The sequence below is a fragment of the Aulonocara stuartgranti genome, assembly GCF_965226115.1.
Source record: "Aulonocara stuartgranti genome assembly, chromosome: 17".
In the NCBI taxonomy this organism is placed as follows: Eukaryota; Metazoa; Chordata; class Actinopteri; order Cichliformes; family Cichlidae; genus Aulonocara; species Aulonocara stuartgranti.
The window spans coordinates 29696883-29714575 of record NC_138953.1 but is presented as its reverse complement, the minus strand read 5'-3'; the positions used below and the strand labels follow the sequence as shown (position 1 = coordinate 29714575).

At 41.0% G+C, this 17693-nt stretch overlaps 1 protein-coding gene across 4 annotated transcripts in view; it reads right to left on the bottom strand.

Moving 5' to 3' along the window:
- Positions 1–17693, bottom strand: part of chchd3a (coiled-coil-helix-coiled-coil-helix domain containing 3a) — an 82249-nt gene that overhangs the window by 43723 nt on the left and 20833 nt on the right. For all 4 annotated transcript variants that reach the window (XM_082510002.1, XM_082510004.1, XM_082510003.1 and 1 more), the window contains one exon: positions 14986–15166. In XM_082510002.1, the coding sequence (XP_082366128.1) occupies positions 14986–15166 (181 nt within the window). The remainder of the gene's footprint in view (positions 1–14985; positions 15167–17693) is intronic.

The window sequence follows — 17693 nt, the reverse complement described above, 5'->3', positions numbered from 1 at the left end:
GAGAACAATCAGACATGGGGACAGAGCGAGGATGAAAGGGAGGGAGAAAAAGCTCTGTAGCTTTCACAAAGATGATAAATAAAGATACACAAAGGCAAAAGGGAAAGGAGTGTGGGCGGGATAAGAACAAAAACATTACAACATGGACATAAAAGATAACCCAGCTAATCAATGAATGATCATTTAAGTCCTATACTGAGAAAAAAGACACTGGAATTAGATTATAGTTCTATAATTGGTGTGAACCTGCATCTGCTAACTGTTTGTCAGAATGCTAGTATGTGTCAGACATATTCACCAGAAAATGTCTTTACTTGTCGACAGAGGACACACCGAATGACCTGAAAGTGGAAAGAGCCACATTGCCTTTGGACAACAGATGTCCCGAGGGAACCAAAGTTAATGAGAGAGAGAGAGGTGGTGGTGGAGAGACAAGAGGCAGAACAACCTAGCAAAAGGAGGTGAGAGGAATGTAGAAGAGAAGACGATAGGGGAAGGCATGCAGGGGAGAAGGAAAAAAAGACAGCCTCAGGTTGTGTTGCTGACATTAGACCTTATGGACAACTCGAGCAGCATGCATCTAGTGTGTCTGTGTGCATACGCCTGCAGCATGTGAATCCTCACCTGGATCAGTGTTCATATTTGACAGCATCGCAGTGTGAAGTGCCTTAAGACTTGCATGACAGTGGGCATACTGCGTATAGTGGAGTGTGTGCCAGGCTTTGCATAAATGCATATTTATTTCACGCAGCCGCAGGTGGTCTTTCCAGGCCCAACGAAGCTGGGAGGGGGCCACAGTCCACCTTGAGCTTATGCCTATCAAAGCCTTGTCAGCAGATTCAGGGTCACCTCGAAACCAATAACCTCTTTACACAAGTCTTTTCCACTTTCTTTGATGTCCTACTTAATAACTGTTAGGTATCGCAAAAAAAAAGTGATTGACATGGAAATTAAATTTTGACAATGATGTTACTTAAATGGCAGGTTAGCCGGGTCCTTCATCAACACTCTTTTATCCTATTCTCCCAAAGTAATCCATCCATCCATTTTCTTCTGCTTTATCCAGGGCCGGGTTGCGGGCGCAGCAGCCTAAGCAGAGAAGTCCAGACCTCCCTCTCCCCAGCCACCTCCTCCAGCTTATCCGGGGGAACACCAAGGCGTGCCCAGGCCAGCCGAGAGATATAATTTCTCTAGCGTGTCCTGGGTCTGCCCCGGGGCCTCCTCCTAGTGGGACATGCCCGGAACACCTCACCCAGGAGGCGCCCAGGAGGCATCCTTGTCAGATACCCGAACTACCTCAGCTGGCTCCTTTCGATGTTGAGGAGCAGCGGCTCTACTTGAGCCCCTCCCAGATGGCTGAACTTCTCACCCTATCTCTAAGGGAGAGGTTAGCCACCCTTCGGAAGAAGCTCATTTCCGTCGCTTGTATCCGCGATCTCATTCTTTCGGTCACTACCCACAGCTCGTGGCCATAGGTGAGGGTAGGGAAGTAGATCGACCGGTAAATTGAGAGCTTCGCTTTTACACTCAGCTCCCTCTTCACCACGACGGACCGGTGCAGCGTCCGCATCACCAATCCATCTGTCGATCTCTAGCTCCCTTCTCCCATCACTTGCGAACAAGACCCCGAGATACTTGAACTCCTCCACTTGGGGCAGGAACTCATCCCCGACCCGGAGTGGGCGCTCCACCCTTTTTCGTCTGAGAACCATGGCCTCAGATTTGGAGGTGCCGATCCTCATTCCCGCTGCTTCACACTCGGCTGCGAACCATTCCAGTGCGAGCTGGAGGCCATCACCTGATAAAGCCAACAGAACCACATCATCCACAAAAAGCAGAGATGAGATTCTGAGGCCACCGAAGTCCATGGGGCCCGGCTGGGCACAGCCCAAAAAGGGGACGTGGGCCCATCCTCCCGCAGGCCCACTACCCGCAGGAGGCGCCGTAGGGGTCGGGTGTATTGTGTGTTGGGTGGCGGCCAAGAGCAAAGGCCCTGGCGGACTGATCCCCGGCTACCAAGACTGGCAAAGTAATCCATGCTTCCTGATATATATTTCTACGCTGTTTCTACTAGACTTCGGTGCAAAGTTTAAACTTTATATAGTTTTAAGTGCTGCTTTGGATTGGTTTGTATCCTAATTGGCTTTTGTAACCTTATTTCAAAAGCTTCTTTGTAAATCAATATCTGTTGCTCTATTGTCTGCTCTTTTCATGCACTTCTGTTTATTCCACTCATCCACCATTCTCTCCCTGCTTCTACATCTCATCCAGATTTTTTTGCTGTGCGCTGCCTCCGTGACTCCCCTCTGATTTTAGTTTCATCCATCTGTTTAGCTTCTTTTCCTCGTTCACTCAAAATCACTCCCTCTAGCACCATTAGCTGAGCTGACTGTTCACTTCCATAGAACCTTATTAATACCACTCTCCTGTCAGAGTCTAGAGGGAAAACACAAAGAAAGACAAAGAAAACGAAAGGGACAGGCTGCAAAGATAATACCTGTCATATTACACATCCAATATATCTAGTGGTCTCAGACATACACACGAACACTTTATCCAATTGAACTTGCATCGATATCTGGCCTGTTAATTAACAGCTAGGCCTTGTGAAACAAAACAAGAAACATAAAGAAACTATTGCAAAAATCAATAATATTACAAGATGCATAGTGCTTGTCAGTGTTTGTTTATAAATACAATATTCATAATTACTTTGAGCAAATAAGGGCTGAGCAAGCATGCACACAGGCCAATTCAGTTAATGCAGAGACATACAGGTTGTAAGGATTTTTTATTCTGTGACCAGTCAAGTGGTTCAAGAGCAGGTATGATTTTAGGCTACCAACACTCCCATCAGTAATATGTATATATGATGGCCTATATACGGAGCCTGTGATTTTAGTTTGATTAGTAGTAGTTTCTGTACAAAGCACAATAAGGATACAAGTGTAAAATGTTAATAAAATAAAGTATCTTCACACCACACATGGTCTCAGTTTTCATCCCTCTGCTGCCGATGTGAATTAACTCCTTGCAAGTAACAGTTATACAGGGAATGGTTTCTGTTTTAGGTAAAAGCTCTGTTTACAAGACTTAAGCAAGTTTTTTGCATATGCACAATTTAGTTTCAGCTATTTCAGTGTAATTAAAACAATATCACCTTGACAGGTGCTGTGTTTATGTAAAACATACTGTGTGTAAAGCTGAAAATATCTACTTAAACAGATTTACATGTGCTGAACAGGTGGTTTGATAAATTACTCTTAATATATCGTTTTTTGCTAAAGCAATGACTACACTTACTCTGTCAGCAGCACAGTAACAACTCTAGAAAACTGTTTTCATTCACTTCACCTGGGTTCATGGTCTCCGCTGCCTCTTTCCTATCCACTATTGTGTGTGTAATGTAAAGCGACTACAGCTTAACTGCTATTATGAGATCATAATGCCGTAGATAAAATTAAGCACAGAAGCGTCTTGATGCATTCTCAATCATCCAGGTAAGTAAATCTCCAAAAGTTGATTCTGTTCATCTGGACGTAGCGTTTTGTGGGAGAAACGTTTAGTCACTCATCCAATTGACTTCTTCAGTCTCAGCTGACTGCAGGTTTCCCCAATCTTATAAACAGGACATATGCATGATGACTGAAACCAGCCCACTGAAGGAACAATGGGATGGGAGGTCAGTTCCTTAATCTTAATTATGCAAATTCTCATGACCATTTATCAACAACCACTGACCAAAACCCACTGATCAATGGTCATGAGTACCATTCACAGAGAGTTGTACCCTTAGGCCCCCTCCTCGATTCAAAGATGGTCTTTCCCTTTTCACGTAAATGGCCTCCTAGCCCTGCGACAGACTGGCGACCTGTCCAGGGTGTACCCTGCCTCTCGCCCTATGACAGCTGGGATAGGCTCCAGCGCCCCCCGCGACCCTGAAAAGGATAAGCGGAAGCGAATGGATGGATGGATGGATGGATGGCCTCCTTGACTCCGCACTCAAACCAGCGTTCCTCCCTGTCCAGGATGTGTACATCCTCATCCTTGAAAGAGTGTCCACTGGCCTGTAGGTGTAAATAGACTGCAGAATCCTGGCCTGACGAGGTAGTTCTTCTGTGTTGTGCCATCCGCTTCGCCGGAGGTTGTTTGGTTTCCCCGATGTATAAATCCTGGCAATCCTCCTGGCACTTAACAGCGTATACTATGTTACTCTGTTTGTGTCGGGGGACCCGATCCTTGGGGTGGACCAATTTTTGGCGCTGCGTGTTTTGGGGTTTAAAAGCCACAGAGACCCGGTGTTAAGAAAAAATGTGTCTCAACTGCTCCGATACTCCTGACACGTACGGGATCACTACAGGTTTTCGCTTGGGCAGCGGTTGTCCTTCTCTCCTGGATCGGCTGGAGCTTTCTTTAGGTGCCTTTCCAGCTTTGACAAAAGTCCAGCTGGGATGACCACATTTACTCAGGGCCTTCTTGATGTGATGTTCTTCTGCCTCCCTGGCCGCTGTGTCTGTGGGGATGATGTTCGCTCTGTGTTGTAGCATCCTAATGACACCCAGTTTGTGCTCCAGAGTCAAACCTTAAATACTGATCCGTATGTGTAGGTTTACGGTACACGTCAGCTTTTAGATGTCCCCCATTACTGATGGAAATCTCACAGTCTAAGAAGGGTAACCTGCCACCTTTCATATCCTCCCTAAGCACAGAAGCGTGAAAAAACACATGTGCCTTGCGCCTATCAATGATATGATTAACCCCTTGGTTTGAAATGTTTAGGGCAGTGCTGTTATTTAATGATGATATATGAGGAAAGCTTGTGGTATGAGAACACCCACCACTATGAAAAACTGCTTAAAACAAATGAGGATGTATGCTTAAATATATACACTGACCAGTGAATCTGAGACACTAGATTGACTCTACAAGCTCTGAAGTCAGAAATAGACTTTCCTGACACTAGTACCCATCCATCAATCGAAGTGCTGGACACTTGCGGTGCCAATTAGCCGACAGGGTGAGTGCCTGGTGCGGAGTGCCAGCCAGAAGCCCTGCCAATTAAAGTCTAACCTCCCGTCTAACCCTAATACTAGCACAGTGTGTTGGCACCCCACCCTGGGCAAGGGTGAAGTACTGCAGCCAATATGTAAAGGACAGCTACGTGGACATCCTCTAAAGATGATATGGAGAAAGCATAACAAAGACGGGACTGTAAAACGTTGAGACAGAAAAAGAAAAGAAGAAAGGGCAATGTGCTGTGCAATGTCAATAAAAAAGTATTAAAAATACACTAACAGTGTTAACACAATTATTACAGTACACAAAGGCTGAGAAAAACAACTAACACTGATGCAAACATAAAATATTCTCAACCTCAGACACTGAAATTTTCGTAAATTTGATGAATAAAGGTTTTGTCCTCTCAAAAGGTGGCAATTTTCCTTTTATGGTGAGGAGCGTATTTTCAAACTTTTCTCTTTTTTGTCAATTGTGCAAAACAGGAAATATTTTTCTTGTCAACTTAAAAATATAAGGAGATATTCAGAGGTGATACAATTTAGAATCATTGACATTAAAGTGATATTATGTACGAGTACAGGGGTGTAACTTGCTTCTTTGTATCCACAGTGACTGATAGATGTCTCCACTAGGCTCTTGAATCTTTGGGTTTGGTTAATGAAGCTGTAATGGTAGCTCCCCCCTCTGGGCCAATAAGAGAAATAATTCACTTCTTTAACATGAGGTTTGTACAAATTAACACAGTAGTGCAATAGGTACATAACCATTATGACCACTGTGCTAAGCAGTATCTGCCATTTTCGAGATTTACTTTTTAAGAATTAGAGAAAATGTAACTTGTGTCTCTACCCAACCATCTTATTCCTTCTGTCAAACTCCATTGAGAAAAGTACACTGTGTTCTGACAAAATACTCTGCAGTAAAGTAAAAATAATACCACATTAGATTGCTGCATAAATATCGACAAACTTAAATATCCAAAAACAATTAAGATACATGAATAGAGGTGGTTTAATGTCATTATGATGCCAATAAGTACCCCATATATCATGGACTTGCAACCTTTTGTAAGCAGTCTTGTTTGGACTTCAATCTTCTGGTGATCACTTGGCACAACAAGCTAACTACTTCATTAAATTGACAACTTCAAATTTCCAAACTTTAGAATAATTCAACTGATAATTCTCTTAAATCCAGCTATGTCAAGGCTGACAGGTGTTATTCTTTATAAAATCTCAGGAGTATAATCAAAGATTGGGTGGAATTTGTCCTTGGTGTCCTGAGCAAATTCAAAACAGTGTGCCACTACCTGTTTATCTCATTCAAAAGAAAAAGACACAAGGAACCCCCCCGCCCCCACCCAATATTCTTCATACTCTGTGATGTGGAAGTTTAGAGAAAATAAATGGTTTTTTTTAAACTATTTCTTTAAATACCACCAACAGGCACCAATTCAAAACCCAGCAAGTCTCCTTTAATACCTGGGAAATTAAATTGTCAGCCCATTATCAGCAGGGTCCAGTCGTCTGTATCTAAAATGCAACAGCACGCAACTGAAGTACACAAGATTCTCCAAAAAGAGCAGGACATTTACTGGAGACTGCAGTTTTGCGAGGAGTGGAAAAGAGAGGACTACCAGAGCGAACACAGATTGGTGGTGGGGGCTAGTTGCATTAAAAATGTTAAGCTTTACCCAAAGTCATTTTCAAGCCAGCCAAGCATCAAATGGAACACAGTTTAAGGAAAGAGTAGGTACTGATTTTCTCTGAGGTCTGACAGCTTGGACATGGTGTGTGTCTGTATGTGTGTAGTGAGCAAACAAATATTCTTAGTATGCTGCATTATCCCTTGCTGTGAAAGCAGAGGTAGTGGAAAGAAATCATGGAACATCGCATTACCGGCTGGAATGTGTATATCTGAGTGTTTGTGTGCGTGTACGAAAGACAGAGATAAAGATGGAAACAGAAGGAGTGACAAAAGACTGATAAACAGCTACAGGGCTGATGGGTGGGATGAGGCTCTGAACAGAATATCTGCACATGTTGCAATTTCTCTCTCATCTCCATATCTGTTGTTTTCTTTTACTGCACATACAGCTTTAAGCAAAGGTGACAAAAACTGGCATGAAATACAACCAGGCTGTACCTACGTCTAAGTTCAGTCAGGAACACTAGTTAACACCAGATTATTTTCATCTGTGGTAAATTTATATCTGGCAGCATCGCTCCATTTTGTCTCCCACCCTTCCACGTTCACACAGTACAAGGAAATATCAAGGCATTGAGAGCACACCTCCTGGCCTGTATACCGGTACACACAAAGCCAGAGTCAGAGGGAGAGAGCCCCAGCAAGACCCCAGAACAGCAGAAAACAGCATTTATTAAGGCAGTAATAGAATCAAAAAATAAGCTGTAGTGGTGGGTTGTAAAGCTTCTTGCAGATGAGCAACTACTATGGGCAAAGTAAAGCAGCTTTAAATGCCTATATGGGATAAGGCATGCCTAGAAATGGATGTCTAGAAACTATCATTAATACTACGGTTCATTTATTAAATCTTACTGATAATACTGAATGTTTGTTAACAATGTATATAATCATTTGTGATTTAAGAACTTTAAAAATGTGAATTGCATGCGAGTCTCTTCAATTATACACATGATATACCCATTTTTAAATACTATTACCGATATAGGATTTTTAAAACCTATAATGGGAATCTAAAAATACAATATTATGAAATATTGACTGATATGTTTCTTTTTCGGTAAGAGCCAGTAAAATCATCAGTGATATAGTTGATAAGCATGCAACTCAATAAGAGTCTTCATTTTTGCTTGTTTGTTCATTTGTTATCCTTCAGCTAAAGCTAATGCAATCCTGCAGTAGATTTAAGGTTAGGGTTTCCAGCTTTGTGCTACAGGTCATCGGGGTGGAATAAAAAGTTAAACAAATGAAAAATTTGAGTGTTTTGGACCAGTTTGATTACAGCAGACAAAACATTACCCCACCCAAACAACTGTTTAAAGCTTGAAAAGATTGATGACTCTTGCTTTGATTGAAAAGCCTGCCTTAGGGTTAGAGTCTGTGCCTGAGTGAGACGCTATGACCAAGTGATTGATAGACCACAAGACCGGTTTAGCTCTGCAGGGAGCAAAGTCGTTGAAAATCAAAAGAGGGGACAGCGAAGGTCTATGATTGTATTAAAACACAGATGCGTGGAGTGACAGATGGACGCACACTGTGAATAAGACTTCTGTGACTCATTCAGGCCATGTCTGTGTAGATCTCTGCCAAAAGCACAGCTCTGTCAGTAACTAAGGACACAATTATATTCATGTTGATTTATATACTGGGCTTTTCTGCTTTTCCTTCAGCTGGTACCCACTAAAAAGGAGGACATATTACTCATTGTTAATGCCTTTTCAATTAAGCACTAATTGAACTGTTATCCAATTCAGGTTTATGGTTAAGCCATCTCTACTACATTAAGCTCCCGATCACAGTTCTTCCACATTAATATGTCAAGTGAACACATGATGAGAAGAAACTGCATTCATTAGGTTACCCAGCAAGTGCGAGTTAAAACAATAAGTGTTATGATTTAGCTTTTCAGTATGAATCAAGAGGCTTTGTCACTTACTTACAGCCAGTTTAATCTCCAATCTTAAATATTTGTTCTCCTTTGGACAAGCAACCGTCAACTGAGTGAATAAGAGCATTAAGAATATAACTAAGCATAATACTGAATTATCTCAACAGTAATTACGTCTGCTCATTTATTGTTTATTAAAGAAAACACCCAGTCCACACAGGAACAGATTTTATCAACACAATTCCAGTGTTCCCTCTTCCTGTGCTGTGCCCCCCCCCCCCCCCCAGAGTGGCAGAACACGTGTGATCGCTGACAGTGAACATGTTCCCCTCCGACAACAGAACCCCAGAAACCCAGCAGTGTCGATGACAACGCACACCCCTGCCTACACTACTGTGAAGTTTCAATTACCGGTAGACTTGCTGCCTGACTGCTGCCAGTCACCCTGACGGGGACGGGAAAGACAAGCAATCCCACCAGGGTGCTGCAGAGTATCCTGGTTACACTCGTTATTTATCATAAAATATAGCTGGTTGCATTCAATGTCATGTTTAGACACACATAATAGTTTTTTGCAGATAAGCGGTCATTCAACAACATTTTTTTTCCGCTGGATTGAAAATGCAACGTTCAAATAAAGTAAAAGCAGTAAAAGAAGAACAAAAACAGCAGATAGAAATGAAAAGAATAATTAAATGCTAAAAACAATGGTAATTGTTCATGCCTTCCTTAAAAGATTCCCAAAACAAACTGGGATTTATTTCTTAATCTTGTTTCCCTTGGTATATAAATAACAACAGTGAATTATAAATCAATTACTGGAAGTCAGGATCCAGACCAAATAAAGCTAAATCTAAATCAATAAAACCTAAAATGAAACCAAACCTTAGTCTAACCCAATGTCTTGGGGCAAATCTCCAGAAGAAGTGTCTCTGTAATTGGTGCAGCAATGGTTGTGAAGGTTATGGCTATTATAGGTGAGCATGGGGAGGCATAACTGCTCACAACACCGCTCTCATTGTGTGTGAAGTAGAAGAGGGAATGTATGGTGTTCTGCTGCTCACCGTGACCTGTATCTTAATGAGGGGGACAAATCAATACTATGCTGGACAAAGAGCTACTGCTGCCATAGACAAAGGGTTTTTCCAGTGGCAGCGAACATGGGAGCAGGGTTCAGGTCAGCTTACATCTAAATGAAACATTCTGAAATTCATTTTAAGCATAAACACCTTTTTCTGGCTTAATATTTAAGTCAGATTATTCTTTAAGTTTAAGATCGCATGCTGTTGTCACTTTTTTGCTTAAGTTCTGATCTTCTTTCGTCATGTTTTCTTCTTCTTTCTTCCTCCCATATTAAATCAACAAAGAATAAAAAGTCTTCCACCATCGGACAGCTAGATTGATTGATGACAGATGCAATGTTTACTCATGTAGCCGACGCTCTCAACTATTTCACTTTCTACAATGCTGAAAAAAAGTACACTCTCATTTCTCTTGACACCAGATATGCCAGTGGGCTAAAATAAATCCAGCAGTTTTCAAAACATTCTTACTTGTACTGGTAATTTTCAACAACAAGTCAATTTTTTTTCTGGGAACACAGCAGAATGGTATCTATAACTCACTCTGAACATATCCAGTCAACACTAGACTTAAAGCCAAAACACGTATTATATATACTGTGCATGTCAAATGGCTGTGCAAATGACTTACAACATCAAAATTAACAGTCAATTCAGTAACAAAGCACTTTTTGTGGAATGAGGATAAATCAAGAAGATAAATAGTGTATAAAAGCAAATATGAGGGGGATTCAAAACTCATGAACCACTAAAAACAAATGAATAAATCCTAAAAGTTAATAGGGTTGTCACTAACGATGTCAACAAAACTGATACTTCCAGTATCTTCGACGGCAAAATTCTGAAAATGTGACAACTGAATAATTGCAAATAGCTAAACGAGCTTTACTGATCTCCTGAAAATCAAGTCAAAGTGTCAACTTTTTTAGAACCCTACAAGGCAATACATGTGGTGTGAAGAAGACTAGTGCAATAAAGACTGAAAAATCACTGTGAAAAGGTTCCCTCAGCCACCACAGTCTATGCTTACCCATAGGGCTGTGCGATATGACCATAATCTCATATCACAAAAATTTAACATTTCCTGTAAATTCTGTGAATCTCGGGCAGCTCGACTTGCGGGAAGTGTTTCCAGCTGCGCGTCATGTAGCTGGAGTCGAGTGTTTTAACCGATGCATGAAACGATACATTTTTAGACATAAGTTGTAACGGCCGCCGTTTTCTTTGTGAGTATTTATTACACGGCGTGCTGCGGGGAAAAGCCTGTTCTAACGTTTGAGTCTAAGGTTTATTTTTTAGCACCGGGCGGCTCTTTTTTACTTCTCATCCGTAAAGAATCTACTCTTTCACGTGATTCAGTTTATTTTGAAAAGTCTCAACAGGATCTTGAACTTTATTGTGAAAGGTTTATGTGGAACATAAAGAAGCGGACACGTGATGCTGTTACCGTCATTGTTGCTAACCACAACGCATAAAAACAGGCGCTTGTCCATCCATAGTGTGGTTATATTAAATATAAGAGAAAGAGAGAACTTTAAGAAATTAATATAGTCACTACAGTGACCATCAAAACGATGAAAAAATATTGCCGTTTTTATATCGTCATCCGATATATATATATCGTTATATCGAACAGCCCTACTTACCCATAACCTCACCCGAGAGCTCTTTCTTAATAAACTTATTGACTTTGTCCTGCCATTGGAACTAGTTTCTCTTTTAAATTACTGATACTTATGCTCTTAACATCAATGCAAATTTAATTCGATGGGTAATCTGTGCAGAGTTGCTCAACTGGATGATCTGAAGAGTAGTTAAAAACAATACATTTGAGAAAGAAATTAAACGATTCAATACACTTATTTGCTGACATTTTAAATTGACCATCTTAGCATTTGATTTTTCTTTTGTTAACAAAAAAATATGTCACACAAAGACATCGATGGGCTTAAAGACAGGGGATGGACCCAACGCAACACAACTTGTTTAATGTTTCATCAAAGGTGAGCTCACTGTGGGTAGTAGACAATCCCGGAGTTTGACAAACACGGAGTAAAATGACAATGGGTGGGAGACGTCTTGGGCGAGAGGCTGTCTTTTAAAATGCAAAAGTCCATTTCCAGTTGAAAAGAACATTGGCTGCGTGCAAGCGTCTGACTTGACAATTACATGAGTGGTGCGAACGGCGCTGCGCCTCCACTGATAACCCGTCACATTCTATTAAAACTCCAGCACTCCAAAAGAATGCTCGAACGGAAGAAAATTATCACAGGCGCACACACACATACGCAATTTTAAAACAGTAAAACCTTCTGACGAAGATTCTTTAGCTGCATTATGTCTGCTTTAAAGGAAGGAGAGACAAACTGGAAGGGGAATAGCAACTATCAAGTGAATTTATGCAGAAAATATAGCTTACAAAGAACAGAACAAAGAGTGAAAACGACTGTGTGTACGCTCTGGCTGCTGCTGAATGCTAAGCTATTGCAGAGTTATCTATCTGTAGTTTCAAAGGCTCCTAACGGCCTTAGGTTAGCCTTGGGGCTACAAGCAATAACTTCACAGCTTTAAGGAAAAGTTCTCTTAAATGTAGGGAGTTATTACTTCAGGAAGATACGGGCAAAGATACGCACAAGGACTTTCCTCTGTGACAGTTCAGTAAGACGCACCACCCCCTACGCTGCTGCTCCATATGTACAGTAAAAGGTGTTAACTTCTTGTCCTTCCTTTCCTTTAACTGCATCCTGCCTCTCATTTGTCCTGCCTTCCTCCCCATGAAAACAACAGAAATTAAATTACAGAAAACTTATGACTGAAACCGTTTTCTTCACAGAGGCTGAATGGAAAAGCACATCGCATCATAAGTCTCCCATCCTCACCATCTCTCTCGCTCATCACCTTTATTTATTTTTTAACTTTCGATCTCAGCAGTTCCAAATGAAGGATCCCTCATACACTTGTCCCGCGGCTAGGAATCACGTCAACGCTTCTCTCGTCCTCTCTCTCTCTCTCTCTCTCAACAAAATGATTCATTTTTCTATTACGCCGATGAACGTGTGAAATGAGCTATATAATCAATAACATAGGTTTGTAAACAGCAGACACACTCCAGGGAAAATGTGTTTTCTTTTTGAAAATAATACACTGCCTGTGTGTGTGTGTGTGTGTGTGTGTGTGTGTGTGTGTGTGTGTGTGTGTGTGTGTGTGTGTGTGTGTGTGTGTGGTAAAGGATGCTCATCTGACAATGTTTACAAGGGCAATTTGCAGGAAATAAAGACACAGGCAGCTCAAAATGAAGGTAAATTTCATAACGGCAGCAGGATGAACAGGCCGAGATTTAAAAAGAGGACAACAATATCTACAGCAAAGAGCTGTTTACTTACTGTACTATGTTTAAAGTGTAAGCCGTGCTGTGACACCGTGCTATGAGTTTTTATAATGCAGAAAAAGCTTTGATATATACAGTGTTGAGAATGGGTAGAAAAGGAATATATTCTATGAATTGCTGCTCACGGTGATGCTCACAGCCTAACATTTGTCGCTGTACCACTTATGCTCTGCGTAACCGCCAAAAGGTTCACTTCAGAGTGCAAATGTGTGTGACAGAGCAGCAATGTGTGAAAATAAAATGGGACCCTTTATGTACAACCTCAATTCCAAAATAGTTGGGACGCTGTGTGAAATGTAAATAAAAAGAAGATGTAATGATTAATGAAAATGAACCCAGATTTTATTCGCAGTAGAACGCAGCAAACGTAACAAATGTTTAAACCGAGAAAAAAAAAAAAAAACAGAAGGTCATTTTGAATTTGCAACACATTTCAAAAAAGGTGGGACAAGGCAAAGTTTACCAATCTGAAGCATTCCCTCTTCTTTTAATAACACTTAGTAAACTGGGAACTCAGGAGAACAGCTGCTGGACTTTTGGGAGAGGGCTGTTGTCCCATTCTTGTCTAACAGAGGGTTCCAGCTGTTATTCTTTTCATGAGGGTTGGTGAAAGGTCTGGACTGCAGACAGTTCAACATCTAAATTCTTCTACTATAAAGCCATGCTGTAATAGATTAAGTATGTATCTTTGGAACTGTGATTTTAAAAAAAATCCTCTCCTCTGAAAATACAAGTCTATACAATTTCTTCTTTTTGAACTGTAGTGATGAGATACATGCACACACATCCCCATCCATCCATCAAACATGACTATTATTTCGGACAAGAACAAACTTCCTCTAACAACAGCTATAACCCAATCTGCCATGGGAAACACACCAAAGTGACACCTTGTGCATATCTCTGGAATGCACAAGGTGTCTTTAACAAAACAGCAGTTTGTTTTAGAGATGGACCGATCCGATATTACGTATCGGTATCGGTCCGATACTGACCTAAATTACTGGATCGGATATCGACGAGAAATAAAAAATGTAATCCGATCCATTAAATATCAAAAAAGCACCTCACAAAACTTGCGACATGGCGTAACTCGGCTCATAACCGTAGCATGTCGGAGCAGTGTGCTCAGGTGATAGAGCGGTTGTGTGTATTTGTAGCCTCAACCAGCATTATCCCAGAGAGAAGTAAAGCAAGTGTGTAATGTTTGTAAAGCATTCCCATGTTAAGCTTAACAACCGATATATGGAACGACTGCCTCTTCTCTCTCCCTCCCTCTCCTGCTGCTACTTCAATCGTGAAACTGATTAATGATCAGCTGATCGGCTTTTCTGTCATGAGTCTGTCTCTCTTTGTTTTTGGCCCACTTTGCACCAGAAAGAGGAAACCAGCGGCTGAACAACAGCAGCACGTTTAAGCTTGATAAGCTGTTGTTAGAATTTATTTAATATTACTTTCTACACCAGGATCTTTTTCTAAGTAGCTGACGGTTGGTAACTGTGCAGGGGCGGATCTAGCAAAGTTTAGCCAGGGGGGCTGACACTGCACAACACTCCTGTGCCAGTTCCAGCTGACACTGTTCAAAAGGCAGGGCATGTCCTGTACAGCTAAGCAATCAGACATAAAGCTAACACAGCCATTAGTGGTCACATTCACACTTGCCTAACAGCAAATTAATCTAACCTACGTGTGTTTTCACAGTCAGAATGAACCTTAAGCACTCAGAGAGAGCACGTGCAAACTCAAACACAGAAAAGCTCTAGCCACCATGTTTTAATGCCAGTGTTGGTCATGGTGCAGATTTAGATTCATGTGCATTTTAAGATGCATGAAACTGTTAGCAAGATACAATGAAATTGCCACATTCACAGCAACATATTAACTACTTTTTTTCAAGGACTTACTAATAAGTGAGCACGGAGCTTCTCATCCTCAGCAGCAATCCTCTCCCGTATGAAAGCCTGCTGAAGGCTCTCTTGGACCGCAGCTCGCTGTTCAGACAGGAGCCTGGACACTTCACCATGCACTTGGGACTTAGCCTCAGCATGTGCCTGTGTTGATGCCCGGGCCTTTTCTGCCTCCACCCTGTGTATCATCAAAAAAAAAAAAAAGTCAAACATTTCTACACCTTTAAAACCACTTAAATGCCATAATTTCATGTATAAATTAGCATGATTAGCATAATTTAGCTTACTGTACATTCATACATGCTTCCACATTAGGGAGAGAAAATCTGTTACATTGATACAACACGTCTGTATATGTGGCGCTTCAAAATCCAGTTTTCTATGTTTATTAAGATCAAGCCACAACAAATGAGCTTCTTCAGTGTTTACAAGACTACTTATATTCACATGACAAGGAATTCTGAAAACAATTAAAAGGTCTCAAATGTAAATACGGTGCTAGTGAAGCAAACAGTAGATATTGGCAAATATTTCTGTATATGAATTTTATTTTAATCCAACATACATCCATAAATCCATAAACTGTATGTAAAAGACAGAAGTAGCCACCGCAACGTCACCCACCGGTTTGCAAAGTCAGATTTTGAAAACTTGATTTTAGCATTTTGGCCATAATGATAACATTACATGCTCAAAAGACACGAACACCAAAAACCATAATAGAGTCCAATCCAGTGACCAGAATTAAATAAGTGGAATAAGTGGTTACCTCCTAGCCAGTACATTTCTAACAATAATAATTAATTATAACTCTGAATAATTACATTTTCCACACTAGGAAGAAAGAATTTCCTACACAGACCAAAATTATTTTTTGTGACAGGCTGTAAACAGTGTATTTACATTTTAACACGGCCTATAAACTAACTTGCTTTTGGAGCCAGCCTCACATGGCAAATCAAGGAACTGCACTGTTTGCCAATTTCATGTGGGCTCATTTTTTTCAGCTTTGAAGGTTGATCCATACTCATGTTTTTGCTATTCCACAAAAAGGACAGCTTTGAAAAGTAAGGGTAAATCAAAAATAAAAAGTTATAAAATTCACAGTCAAGTGAAACTGAAACCATTTATCAGATGTCTATCAGAGTTTATCAATTCTTTATAGTGAAGCTAAAGAGTGACTTTACAGTAAATAAATAGAAAACGCTAGCATTTAACCACAAAAAAGGAAAATCAACCTTATGAAGCAGTAGCATAGACTGAGGCAGTATGCACTCCGCAGACACAGGACCACCATTTGAACCCTGTCCCTGGGTTCTCATAGTTGCCTAGCAACGCACTCCCTATTCAGTGACAGTGTGCTTGATTGAATAAGGAGGAACATCCCTGAAACCCTGAAAGTCTTCCTCTGCTCGGAATCAAACAGTCACAGCAAGGTAAAATAAACAGAACAGACAGAGCGAGAGGCAATCTGAATTATGACAGACTGAAAGAAGATGGTGAGGATGTTAACAAACATCTGCATCACAAAAATCCAAAGAAAGCCCTGAAAAACACTCTTGACGTGAATGAAAATGAGTCAAAACAAATTCCTCCGCATATGAATCAGCCATCTACAAACCTCAGCAGAGGTCTCACTCATCTCTTATTGTATGATAAGCAACGAGGAGACATTGTTAAAATCACAGCAGGTGTTTCTAAATTGGGATTCATCAGAATAAGTAGTTCTTCCCATTTTATTTCATATCTTCACAAGAATTCAAGTACAGAAAAGTTAAATGACTCATTTACAGACTCATCAGGTTTGTGCATTATGGCTCATTATGATAATTTAAATGGATCATCCTACAAAGCAAGTGTATAGTGAGAGTCATGGGTGGCTTCCTCAACTCATGGTTATACTTTCTTGACATTACAAACACCTGATAGGATTTCATCTTTTATTCCATTTCAAAAGAATCACATTATCTCTTCATTCACTTGTGAATACACCGAACATTTCGACAACCACGATGGACAGATTTGACTGACCATTCCAAGACCTCGGCTTTGAGGAAATGATGGGTAGGTCGGGCTAATTAAAGTATGTATGATGTCTAAAAGCTGCAATACCATTAAATGTTGAATAAAGTCAGGTTACATGGGGACCCAGATGAAAAGCCTGCAAGAGAGACAAAAGTAAGGAGAGTGTGTGAGCAGTGGCGACATGACATGTTTGGCCCTGAGGAAGTGAAGCAAAGAAGAAGTGAAGCACAGAGTGAGAGAAAGAGATGGAGAGAGACCAGCCATGTCCAGTCTCACAGTCCACTGGGCTGCACACGTCAGCAGACTCCATCCATCATCAGGCTCCGACTCACGCACACACAGACACACACAGACACACAGGGTGCCTCCTAATGGCCTTTTACATTCACCATTTCCCCTCCGATCCACGCTTCCCTGCTTGCACTGCTAATGCACCTAAGCTACCTTTATCCAACAAGCTATTGCTAAAACTATGACACATGACTAGGGATGGGTATCGTTTAGGTTTTATCCGATACCGGTGCCAAATCGGTACTTTTGAAACGGTGCCGGTGCTCAAACGGTGCTCAAACCGGTGCTTAAAGAATGGAGAACACAAAATTGGTCCAAAAACCTCTCATGGTCAGCTAGTTTTTTGTAAAAAGATAACAATGTTAGCCTTTTCTGCAGCTATGGGGCAT